Source organism: Salvelinus fontinalis, unplaced genomic scaffold (assembly GCF_029448725.1).
Source record: "Salvelinus fontinalis isolate EN_2023a unplaced genomic scaffold, ASM2944872v1 scaffold_0307, whole genome shotgun sequence".
Lineage (NCBI taxonomy): Eukaryota > Metazoa > Chordata > Actinopteri > Salmoniformes > Salmonidae > Salvelinus > Salvelinus fontinalis.
In genome coordinates this window covers 138,045-151,274 of record NW_026600516.1, presented here as the reverse complement: position 1 = coordinate 151,274, position 13,230 = coordinate 138,045, and the positions used below count along the sequence as shown (strand labels likewise).

Sequence of the window (13,230 nt, the reverse complement as noted above, 5' to 3'; positions counted from 1 at the left end):
GATTTGACCATTGAGCTAGAGAATATATCCACTCGTTTTTCAGGGGAGGAGGGGGTGGTGGGGCGCATCATGTGACTACAGTAAAGGGATATTGTTTTTAACGGAGTTACTAATTAATCGTTACTAATGAACTATTAGAAATATAATCTATGCCAGTTAGCCTTGTGCCAATGTGCCCATGGTGATGACACTGAAACATTGAACAACTGAATAAAGTGTATTGTTTAAAGCAGTGTTTCCCAATACCAAAAGGGGGTGGGGAGGTGGATACATTTTGTCCTAGCACCGAACACATTTGATTCAACTAATCAAATCACCATCAATCAAATTTGATCTGAATCAGGTATGTTAGCACATTGGAAAAATGTGTCCCCGTTTGGGTCCCCAGGACCAGGATTGGGAAACACTGCTTTAAAGGGACATTTCACTCATAAATGAAAGACTTTCAGACCTCAAAAGTAGACTAATGTCAAGATGAAACCCACAACATCGGTTGGGCAGATCATGCCATATGCCTCAATCCAAAGGGTTTTCTTCGGTGCTTATCTTTCCCATTCACTTTGGGTTGAGGCATACAGCTGAATCTACATCTTGACATTAGTTACCTTTGGAAGTCTGAAAACTGAAAATGTCTGACAGACTTTTAGTTGAAAGTGTAATGCCCCTTTATTTACTGTATGGAGCTGAACTAATGAGCTCATCACTCAGAGATTGTGTTATGTTGGTCTGTCATTGATAATAAGTCATGATAATAGGTCATACTGGTCGGAGCCAGAAGGGCCCATTGGGCAGGAGCCTATCGGTCGTTATTATGTGGGCAAGTGGTAAAGTCAGAAGCCCCGCCTATTTTAAAAATGTTTCTTCTTATAATCTGATTTTCAACCTAACCTTAACCACACTGCTTACTTTATGCCTAACCATAACATTAAATGAAGACCAAAAAGCCCATTTTGATTTCCTCTTTCTGTAGTCCAGGTGTTTCCCAATCCTGGTCCTAGGGATCCAAAGAGAGGCACGTTTTTGGTTTCGCCCCTGTACTAACACACCTGATTGAAATCGAATGCTTGATGATGATGATGATGTTGATTAGTGGAATGAAGTTGTGAGTGCTACGGTAAACACAACAATGTATACCCCTTTTGGTCCCCAGGACCAGGATTGAGAAACAATGAGTGGTGTGAGGCAGCTTGATGTACCAGTACACCCCCTGGACAGGACACTGGTCTATCTCCTGTTTCTGTAGGGTGAGGCAGCTTGATGTACCAGTACGACCCCTGGACAGGACACTAGTGTATCTCCTGTTTCTGTAGGGTGAGGCAGCTTGATGTACCAGTACGACCCCTGGACAGGACACTGGTCTATCTCCTGTTTCTGTAGGGTGAGGCAGCTTGATGTACCAGTACGACCCCTGGACAGGACACTGGTCTATCTCCTGTTTCTGTAGGGTGAGGCAGCTTGATGTACCAGTACGACCCCTGGACAGGACACTGGTCTATCTCCTGTTTCTGTAGGGTGAGGCAGCTTGATGTACCAGTACGACCCCTGGACAGGACACTGGTCTATCTCCTGTTTCTGTAGGGTGAGGCAGCTTGATGTAGCAGTACACCCCCTGGACAGGACACTAGTGTATCTCCTGTTTCTGTAGGGTGAGGCAGCTTGATGTACCAGTACGACCCCTGAAAAGATGCTGTCACCGATAACAAGTTACATTTTATTGGAGAACTCAATATCTTCGCACGATAAGCTTCTGAGTTGTGCTCACAATCCATTTACACACAAACACACACACACACACACACACACACACACACACACACACACACACACACACACACACACACACACACACACACACACACACACACACACACACACACACACACACACTCTCTCTCTCTCTCTCTCCACTCTCTCACACACACAGGCACGCAGACTCTCGTTCTCCCTTTCTCTCACAACCACACACACACAGTGTCTATAAACGTGTGTAATTGTCATTAGTCAGTTACGCAAGCAACTCTTATCTTATGCTGTACAAACAATCCGCTGGTCCATTCTCAAAAACCTCATAAAATGTAGCCTACTGGTTAATCTTAGTGGTCAGATTAAATAAATTCACAACTGAGTTAGGAAATAGGACACACACAAACAAACACACACGCTGCCGCAAGCACGTAAGCACGCACGCACACACACACACACACACACACACACACACACACACACACACACACACACACACACACACACACACACACACACACACACACACACACACACACACACACACACACACACACACACACACACACGTGTTATAGAGCAGCTATCTTTTGATGTATGTTGTTGTGTGTTGAATTGGATTGAATCCCAGCCCCAGTACAAGGGCCTGAAGGCACCACCCACATTGAGTTTACTGTAACAATGGAGAGAGGTGGAAGGTCCTCAACCAACAGTAACAATGGAGAGAGGTGGAAGGTCCTCAACCAACAGTAACAATGGAGAGAGGTGGAAGGTCCTCAACCAACAGTAACAATGGAGAGAAGTGGAAGGTCCTCAACCAACAGTAACAATGAAGAGAGGTGGAAGGTCCTCAACCAACAGTAACAATGGAGAGAAGTGGAAGGTCCTCAACCAACAGTAACAATGAAGAGAAGTGGAAGGTCCTCAACCAACAGTAACAATGGAGAGAAGTGGAAGGTCCTCAACCAACAGTAACAATGGAGAGAAGTGGAAGGTCCTCAACCAACAGTAACAATGAAGAGAGGTGGAAGGTCCTCAACCAACAGTAACAATGAAGAGAGGTGGAAGGTCCTCAACCAACAGTAACAATGAAGAGAGGTGGAAGGTCCTCAACCAACAGTAACAATGAAGAGAGGTGGAAGGTCCTCAACCAACAGTAACAATGGAGAGAGGTGGAAGGTCCTCAACCAACAGTAACAATGGAGCCATAAGAAAGGAGCATCATAAACTACTACTCAGACTGTCATGGTCATTCTGAAGTCTTTCATTGTGTTCTTCTACAGTGGAACTTTAAACAGCACTAGTTCACTACACCAATCAGTCTTCCTGCTTTGGTAAAACAACCTAGGAAGTGTTCAGGACATTAACTAAATACATATCATGAATGTCAGTTGTCTTTAACAAGTTTAGCCAGTTTTCATAAATCCTCTATGGTCAATTAGTCCTCTGTTGTTCTGCCTTTTGTAAATATGTGTTTAACCTGCCTTACAATAAATATAGACATGTTTATTTCTATGTTTACAACCTGTTAAATAGACAATCATTAGACAATGAGCATCATCATACAGAGTTATTTATTGACATCATCAAATCACAGCATACACACACATCAACTCAGGTTTGATTGGAACTTACACACTCAGAACTCAGGTTTGGTAGGAACTTACACACACAGCAACTCAGGTTTGGTTGTAACTTACACAATGATTTGAGGAAATGATCAATCATAAAACAATGCAAGTCTATGTGTATACAACATACACAGTACAATGAAATCACACTGTAGTGCATCAATTCATTACTTAGAATCTAAACGTGTATTTCTGTGCCCTTGAAAGTTACACTGGGCTGTAGGTTGGGATGGAGATCAGGGGAGTAGTGCAGGAGGGACCCCATCCTTCATATGCTGGGGGTCCCAAGGCTCACTCCAGACTCTGGGCCCCTGCCATCCTTCATATGCTGGGGGTCCCAAGGCTCACTCCAGAGTCTGGGCCCCTGCCATCCCTCATATGCTGGGGGTCCCAAGGCTCACTCCAGACTCTGGGCCCCTGGGGGCCAAAGAGAATCTGACTGTTAGAGAGGAAACACACCATAACGACAGATCCTCTGACCAGGCCATCATTTTCCTGATCATTTCCCAAAGAATCTACATGTTGAATCTGTGAAACAGCCACCGTTCTCTGGCTCCCAGCAGGTGGTCGCTACAACACAGCTTGGCGACAGCAGTCAGCTACTTATTGCCTAAAGCCTTGGTGGTATATTACCTTATGAACTAAACTGGAATTAAATACTCACAGCTGATTGGCCCGATGGCTATGGGCTTGAGGAGGACAGTATCAGACACAGAGCGAGATTTCCTTCCAGAGCACACCTGTAGAGAGATAGAGACAAACCACTACGTCAGAGAGACCAACCACTACGTCAGAGAGACCAAACACTACGTCAGAGAGACCAAGCACTACGTCAGAGACCAACCACTACGTCAGAGAGACCAAACACTACGTCAAAGAGACCAAGCACTACGTCAGAGAGACCAACCACTACGTCAGAGAGACCAACCACTAAGTCAGAGAGACCAACCACTACGTCAGAGAGACCAACCACTACGTCAGAGAGACCAACCACTACGTCAGAGAGACCAAGCACTACGTCAGAGAGACCAAGCACTGCGTCAGAGAGACCAACCACTACGTCAGAGAGACCAAACACTACGTCAGAGAGACCAAGCACTACGTCAGAGAGACCAACCACTACGTCAGAGAGACCAAACACTACGTCAGAGAGATCAAGCACTACGTCAGAGAGACCAACCACTACGTCAGAGAGACCAACCACTACGCCAGAGAGACCAACCACTACGTCAGAGAGACCAACCACTACGTCAGAGAGACCAACCACTGCGTCAGAGAGACCAACCACTACGTCAGAGAGACCAACCACTACGCCAGAGAGACCAACCACTACGTCAGAGAGACCAACCACTACGTCAGAGAGACCAACCACTACGTCAGAGAGACCAAGCACTACGTCAGAGAGACCAAGCACTACGTCAGAGAGACCAACCACTACGTCAGAGAGACCAACCACTACGTCAGAGAGACCAAGCACTACGTCAGAGAGACCAACCACTACGTCAGAGAGACCAACCACTACGTCAGAGAGACCAAGCACTACGTCAGAGAGACCAAGCACTACGCCAGAGAGACCAAGCACTACGTCAGAGAGATCAACCACTGCGTCAGAGAGACAAAGCACTACGTCAGAGAGACCAAGCACTACGTCAGAGAGACCAACCACTACGTCAGAGAGACCAAGCACTACTTCAGAGAGACCAACCACTACGTCAGAGAGACCAAACACTACGTCAGAGAGACCAAGCACTACGTCAGAGAGACCAACCACTACGTCAGAGAGACCAACCACTACGCCAGAGAGACCAACCACTACGTCAGAGAGACCAACCACTACGTCAGAGAGACCAAGCACTACGTCAGAGAGACCAACCACTACGTCAGAGAGACCAACCACTACGCCAGAGAGACCAACCACTACGTCAGAGAGACCAAGCACTACGTCAGAGAGACCAACCACTACGTCAGAGAGACCAAGCACTACGTCAGAGAGACCAACCACTACGTCAGAGAGACCAAGCACTACGTCAGAGAGACCAACCACTACGTCAGAGAGACCAAGCACTACGTCAGAGAGACCAAGCACTACGTCAGAGAGACCAACCACTACGTCAGAGAGACCAACCACTACGTCAGAGAGACCAAGCACTACGTCAGAGAGACCAAGCACTACGTCAGAGAGACCAAGCACTACGTCAGAGAGACCAACCACTACGTCAGAGAGACCAACCACTACGTCAGAGAGACCAAGCACTACGTCAGAGAGACCAACCACTACGTCAGAGAGACCAAGCACTACGTCAGAGAGACCAACCACTACGTCAGAGAGACCAACCACTACGTCAGAGAGACCAAGCACTACGTCTGAGAGACCAAGCACTACGTCAGAGAGACCAAGCACTACGTCAGAGAGACCAAGCACTACGTCAGAGAGACCAACCACTACGTCAGAGAGACCAACCACTACGTCAGAGAGACCAAGCACTGCGTCATAGAGACTAAACACAAAAGTCAAAGAGTCAGAGAGAGTCTGAGAAGAACATCAGGACTCACTGGAGTGCAGGAGGAGCTCCTCTGGTCACACAGGCTGAGGCTGCAGTGCAGGAAGATGTAACGGTAGTCCACCTGCAGTAGAGCAGAGAAGCGAGCCCTGAGGGACGAGCCGCTTTCCTCCACTGTCACCTGGGTACGATTTGTAGGACACCTGGGAGAAGAGCCAAGAAACAGCAAAGGGTTCAAGGCATGCAGGGCTACACAGACCGTACACAGCAACAAACATACCATACTTCACACACAAAACAAACACACATAGACATGCAAACAGCTGATGAATAGAGTCATGGACCTGTCCTGAATCATGTAGGTCTGTGGGAGATTATCAGGGTTGGGGGATTGGTTGGCATAGCAGTCCCTTAGAACAACAACAAAACGCTCCATCCCGGACTCCTCTACGGACACGCCCACGCGCAGAGTGGAACCAATCGGCAGAAGGACTTCACCAGCTGGGTAAGACTCTGTGTAGTTGGAGTTACGATACAGAAACATGGAGAATCTGGCCTTGGCACCGACTCCAACAGCTCCACGACTATTCCTATCAAGAGTTGAACATGAAGCTAAATGACATCAGATGTTAGACAGTTTGATAACTTCAGATATCAACGTTATTACAAAAAAACGTGTGAACAAATCTTTTATTATTGAACCTTTATTTAACTAGGCAAGTCAGTTAAGAACAAATTCTTATTTACAATGACGGCCTACACCAGCCAAACACGGACGACGCTGGGACAATTGTGCGCCGCCCTATGGGACTCCCAATCACAGCCGGTTGTGATACAGCCTGGATTTGAAACAGGGTGTCTGCAGTGACGCCTCTAGCCCTGCTTAGACCGCTGCGCCACTGGGGAGCCCCCCTTAAGACTTCCAAACACTTATTACATATCTTAATGTAGGTGTTTCATGTATAACAATATCTTCAATTGGAAAACCAGAAGACAGAATTGTTCAAAACAGTTTGATTTCGTAATGACTGTTCTGTCAGAATAAACTTAATAAACATTCTGTGTATTTTCTCACAGTAGGTAGGGTTTGATGGCCACATTCAGACTGCTCTCTGTCCACAGAGGATAGACACAGGAGAGAGGAAAGCTCACGGGTCGGGAGAGAGAGTCATTCCTCCCATCTACTGGATAAACAAATAAGCTGTTGGAGTAGACAGCATGGGTGGTGTTAGTCTGAAATAGAAGAAAAGTGTTCACAGTTAAATTAATACTCAGGTCTTATACACAGACCTACTAACACTAAGGTCTTATACACAGACCTACTAACATTAAGGTCTTATACACAGACCTACTAACACTCAGGTCTTATACACAGACCTACTAACACTAAGGTCTTATACACAGACCTACTAACATTAAGGTCTTATACACAGACCTACTAACATTAAGGTCTTATACACAGACCTACTAACACTCAGGTCTTATACACAGACCTACTAACATTAAGGTCTTATACACAGACCTACTAACATTAAGGTCTAATACACAGACCTACTACCATTAAGGATCAGTTATAGTCTAAACTCTTCCAGTGTTGAACTTCCTCCAGTCAGACATTGAGGTAACGTGTTCTCACCTCCAGAGTGTTTCCACAGCGTCCCTTCCTTCGCTCCACCTGGTACCACACTGTGCCGTTAGCCTCCTGGTGGGCAGAGCAGCGTCCGTCAGACAGGTGGGCAGAGGAAGCGTTCAGACCAGCAGCCTCCAGGTGGGCCCTGTTTAGACCCACCTGTACCAGGCTCCGCCCACACACCAGCTCTGGTGTGATAGGAGGAGGCGTAGGTTCCTTGCTGGTGGTGACAGGTATTGGGCCAGTTGTTGTAGTGGTAGTTTCAGGTACTAGAGTTGTGATGATGGTTCCAGGTACTGGAGTTGTGGTGGGGGTTTCAGGTACTAGAGTTGTGGTGGGGGTTTCAGGTATTAGAGTTGTGGTGGAGGACCCAGGTACTAGAGTTGTGGTGGGGGTTTCAGGTACTAGAGTTGTTGTGGAGGACCCAGGTACTAGAGTTATGGTGGGGGTTTCAGGTACTAGAGTTGTGGTGGGGGTTTCAGGTACAGGAGTTGTGTTGGTGGTTCCAGGTACAGGAGTTGTGTTGGTGGTTCCAGGTACAGGAGTTGTGTTGGTGGTTCCAGGTACAGGAGTTGTGGTGATGGTTCCAGGTACAAGATGTGGGGTTTCGGGTACTGGAGTTGTGGTGGTGGATCCAGGTACTAGATTTGGGGTTTCAGGTACTGGAGTTGTGGTGGGGGACCAAGGTACAGGAGTTGTGGTGATGGTTCCAGGTACAGCAGTTGTGGTTTCAGGTAATAGAGTTATGGTGGTGGTTTCAGGTACTGGAGTTGTGGTGGCGGACCCAGATACAGGAGTTGTGGTGGTGGTTTCAGGTACTGGAGTTGTGGTGGGGGACCCAGGTACTAGTTTTGGGGTTTCGGGTACTGGAGTTGTGGTGGTGGTTCCAGGTACTAGATTTGGGGTTTCAGGTACTGGAGTTGTGGTGGGGGACCAAGGTACAGGAGTTGTGGTGATGGTTCCAGGTACAGCAGTTGTGGTTTCGGGTACTGGAGTTGTGGTGGGGGTTTCAGGTACTAGAGTTGTGGTGGGGGTTCCAGGTACAGGAGTTGTGTTGGTGGTTCCAGGTACAGGAGTTGTGTTGGTGGTTCCAGGTACATGAGTTGTGTTGGTGGTTTCAGGTACTGGAGTTGTGGTGGTGGTTTCAGGTACTAGATTTGAGGTTTCAGGTACTGGAGTTGTGTTGGTGGTTCCAGGTACTGGAGTTGTGTTGGTGGTTTCAGGTACTGGAATTGGGGTGGTGGTTGCAGGTACAATATGTGGGGTTTCAGGTACAGGAGTTGTGGAGATGGTTCCAGGTACTAGATTTGGGGTTTCAGGTACTGGAGTTGTGTTGGTGGTTTCAGGAACTGGAATTGGGATGGTGGTTTCAGGTACTGGAGTTGTGGTGGGGGACCCAGATACAGGAGTTGTGGTGGTGGTTTCAGGTACTGGAGTTGTGGTGGGGGACCCAGATACAGGAGTTGTGGTGGTGGTTTCAGGTACTGGAGTTGTGGTGGGGGATCCAGGTACTAGATTTGGGGTTTCGGTTACTGGAGTTGTGGTGGTGGTTCCAGGTACTAGATTCGGGGTTTCAGGTACTGGAGTTGTGGTGGTGGACCAAGGTACAGGAGTTGTGGTGATGGTTCCAGGTACAGCAGTTGTGGTTTCGGGTACTGGAGTTGTGGTGGGGGTTTCAGGTACTGGAGTTATGTTGGGGGATCCAGGTACAGGAGTTGTGGTGGTGGTTTCAGGTTCAAGATGTGGGGTTTCAGGTACAGGAGTTGTGGGGATGGTTCCAGGTACTAGATTTGGGGTTTCGGGTACTGGAGTTGTGGTGGTGGTTCCAGGTACTCGATTTGGGGTTTCAGGTACTGGAGTTGTGGTGGTGGTTCCAGGTTCTAGATTTGGGGTTTCAGGTACTGGAGTTGTGGTGGTGGTTCCAGGTACTAGATTTGAGGTTTCAGGTACTGGAGTTGTGTTGGTGGTTTCAGGTACTGGAATTGGTGTGGTGGTTTCAGGTAATGGAGTTGTGGTGGGGGACCCAGATACAGGAGTTGTGGTGGTGGTTTCATGAACTGGAGTTGTGGTGGGGGACCAAGGTACAGGAGTTGTGGTGATGGTTTCAGGTACAAGATGTGGGGTTTCAGGTACTGGAGTTGTGGTGATTGTTCCAGGTACTAGATTTGGGGTTTCGGGTACTGGAGTTGTGTTGGTGGTTCCATGTACTAGTTTTGGGGTTTCAGGTACTGTAGTTGTGTTGGTGGTTTCAGGTACAGGAGTTGTGTTGGAGGTTTCAGGAACTGGAATTGGGGTGGTGGTTTCAGATACAGGAGTTGTGGTGGTGGTTTCAGGTACTGGAGTTGTGGTAGGGGACCAAGGTACAGGAGTTGTGGTGGTGGTTTCAGGTACTGGAGTTATGTTGGGGGATCCAGGTACTGGCGTTGTGGTGGTGGTTTCAGGGACTGGAGTTGTGGTGGTGGTTCCAGGTACAGGAGTTGTGTTGGTGGTTTCAGGTACTGGAATTGGGGTGGTGGTTTCAGGTACAGGAGTTGTGTTGGTGGTTTCAGGTACTGGTATTGGGGCGGTGGTTCCAGGTACAGGAGTTGTGTTGGGTGTTTCAGGCACTGGAATTGGGGCGGTGGTTCCAGGTACTGGAGTTGTGTTGGTGGTTTCAGGTACAGGAGTTGTGGTGGGGGTTCCAGGTACTAGATTTGAGGTTTCAGGTACTGGAGTTGTGTTGGTGGTTTCAGGTACTGGAATTGGGGTGGTGGTTTCAGGTACTGGAGTTGGGGTGGTGGTTTCAGGTACAAGATGTGGGGTTTCAGGTACAGGAGTTGTGGTGGGGGACCCAGATACAGGAGTTGTGGTGGTGGTTTCAGGTACTGGAGTTGTGGTGGGGGACCCAGATACAGGAGCTGTGGTGGTGGTTTCAGGTACTGGAGTTGTGGTGGGGGACCAAGGTACAGGAGTTGTGGTGATGGTTCCAGGTACAGCAGTTGTGGTTTCGGGTACTGGAGTTATGGTGGGGGATCCAGGTACTGGAGTTGTGGTGGTGGTTTCAGGGACTGGAGTTGTGGTGGTGGTTCCAGGTACAGGAGTTGCTGTGGTGATTCCAGGTACAGGAGTTGTGGTGATGGTTTCAGGTACTGGAGTTGTGAAGGAGGTTCCAGGTACTAGATTTTGGGTTCCAGGTACTGGAGTTGTGGTGTTGGTTCCAGGTACAGGAGTTGTGGTGATGGTTTTAGGTACATGAGTTGTGGTGGTGGTTCCAAGTACAGGAGTTGTGGTGATTGTTCCAGGTACAGGAGTTGTGGTGATGGTTCCAGGTATAGGAGTTGTGGTGATGGTTCCAGGTACTGGAGTTGTGGTGATGGTTCCAGGTACAGGAGTTGTGGTGGGGGATCCAGGAACTGGAGTTGTGGTGATGGTTCCAGGTACAGAAGTTGTGGTGATGGTTCCAGGTATAGGAGTTGTGGTGATGGTTCCAGGTACAGGAGTTGCGGTGATGGTTCCAGGTACAGGAGTTGCGGTGGGGGATCCAGGAACTGGAGTTGTGGTGGTGGTTCCAGGTATAGGAGTTGTGGTGATGGTTCCAGGTATAGGAGTTGTGGTGATGGTTCCAGGTACAGCAGTTGTGGTGATGGTTCCAGGTACTGGAGTTGTGGTGGTGGTTCCAGGTATAGGAGTTGTGGTGATGGTTCCAGGTATAGGAGTTGTGGTGATGGTTCCAGGTACAGCAGTTGTGGTTTCGGGTACTAGAGTTATGGTGGGGGATCCAGGTACTGGAGTTGTGGTGGTGGTTTCAGGGACTGGAGTTGTGGTGGTGGTTCCAGGTACAGGAGTTGCGGTGGTGATTCCAGGTACAGGAGTTGTGGTGATGGTTTCAGGTACTGGAGTTGTGAAGGGGGTTCCAGGTACTAGATTTTGGGTTCCAGGTACTGGAGTTGTGGTGTTGGTTCCAGGTACAGGAGTTGTGGTGATGGTTTTAAGTACATGAGTTGTGGTGGTGGTTCCAAGTACAGGAGTTGTGGTGATTGTTCCAGGTACAGGAGTTGTGGTGATGGTTCCAGGTATAGGAGTTGTGGTGATGGTTCCAGGTACTGGAGTTGTGGTGATGGTTCCAGGTACAGGAGTTGTGGTGGGGGATCCAGGAACTGGAGTTGTGGTGATGGTTCCAGGTACAGAAGTTGTGGTGATGGTTCCAGGTATAGGAGTTGTGGTGATGGTTCCAGGTACTGGAGTTGTGGTGATGGTTCCAGGTACAGGAGTTGCGGTGATGGTTCCAGGTACAGGAGTTGCGGTGATGGTTTTAGGTACAGAAGTTGTGGTGATGGTTCCAGGTATAGGAGTTGTGGTGATGGTTCCAGGTACTGGAGTTGTGGTGGGGGATCCAGGAACTGGAGTTGTGGTGGTGGTTCCAGGTATAGAAGTTGTGGTGATGGTTCCAGGTATAGGAGTTGTGGTGATGGTTCCAGGTACAGCAGTTGTGGTTTCGGGTACTGGAGTTATGGTGGGGGATCCAGGTACTGGAGTTGTGGTGGTGGTTTCAGGGACTGGAGTTGTGGTGGTGGTTCCAGGTACAGGAGTTGCGGTGGTGATTACAGGTACAGGAGTTGTGGTGATGGTTTCAGGTACTGGAGTTGTGAAGGGGGTTCCAGGTACTAGATTTTGGGTTCCAGGTACTGGAGTTGTGGTGTTGGTTCCAGGTACAGGAGTTGTGGTGATGGTTTTAGGTACATGAGTTGTGGTGGTGGTTCCAAGTACAGGAGTTGTGGTGATTGTTCCAGGTACAGGAGTTGTGGTGATGGTTCCAGGTATAGGAGTTGCGGTGATGGTTCCAGGTACTGGAGTTGTGGTGATGGTTCCAGGTACAGGAGTTGCGGTGGGGGATCCAGGAACTGGAGTTGCGGTGATGGTTCCAGGTACAGAAGTTGTGGTGATGGTTCCAGGTAAAGGAGTTGTGGTGATGGTTCCAGGTACTGGAGTTGTGGTGATGATTCCAGGTACAGGAGTTGCGGTGATGGTTCCAGGTACAGGAGTTGCGGTGGGGGATCCAGGAACTGGAGTTGTGGTGGTGGTTCCAGGTATAGGAGTTGTGGTGATGGTTCCAGGTACAGCAGTTGTGGTTTCGGGTACTGGAGTTATGGTGGGTGATCCAGGTACTGGAGTTGTGGTGGTGGTTCCAGGTACAGGAGTTGCGGTGGTGATTCCAGGTACAGGAGTTGTGGTGATGGTTTCAGGTACTGGAGTTGTGAAGGGGGTTCCAGGTACTAGATTTTGGGTTCCAGGTACTGGAGTTGTGGTGTTGGTTCCAGGTACAGGAGTTGTGGTGATGGTTTTAGGTACATGAGTTGTGGTGGTGGTTCCAAGTACAGGAGTTGTGGTGATTGTTCCAGGTACAGGAGTTGTGGTGATGGTTCCAGGTATAGGAGTTGTGGTGATGGTTCCAGGTATAGGAGTTGTGGTGATGGTTCCAGGTACAGCAGTTGTGGTTTCGGGTACTGGAGTTATGGTGGGGGATCCAGGTACTGGAGTTGTGGTGGTGGTTTCAGGGACTGGAGTTGTGGTGGTGGTTCCAGGTACAGGAGTTGCGGTGGTGATTCCAGGTACAGGAGTTGTGGTGATGGTTTCAGGTACTGGAGTTGTGAAGGGGGTTCCAGGTACTAGATTTTGGGTTCCAGGTACTGGAGTTGTGGTGTTGGTTCCAGGTACAGGAGTTGTGGTGATGGTTTTAGGTACATGA

General features: G+C 48.7%; 1 protein-coding gene across 1 annotated transcript in view; it reads right to left on the bottom strand.

Moving 5' to 3' along the window:
* The window catches only part of LOC129845450 (uncharacterized), a 34,805-nt gene that overhangs the window by 10,926 nt on the left and 10,649 nt on the right, over window positions 1-13,230 (bottom strand). Inside the window, exons 10-14 of the mRNA XM_055913391.1 lie at window positions 7,512-7,699; window positions 6,951-7,108; window positions 6,220-6,465; window positions 5,928-6,078; window positions 4,039-4,114 (exon numbers count right to left, since the gene is read on the bottom strand). Of these exons, the coding sequence (XP_055769366.1) occupies window positions 4,039-4,114; window positions 5,928-6,078; window positions 6,220-6,465; window positions 6,951-7,108; window positions 7,512-7,699 (819 nt within the window). The remainder of the gene's footprint in view (window positions 1-4,038; window positions 4,115-5,927; window positions 6,079-6,219; window positions 6,466-6,950; window positions 7,109-7,511; window positions 7,700-13,230) is intronic.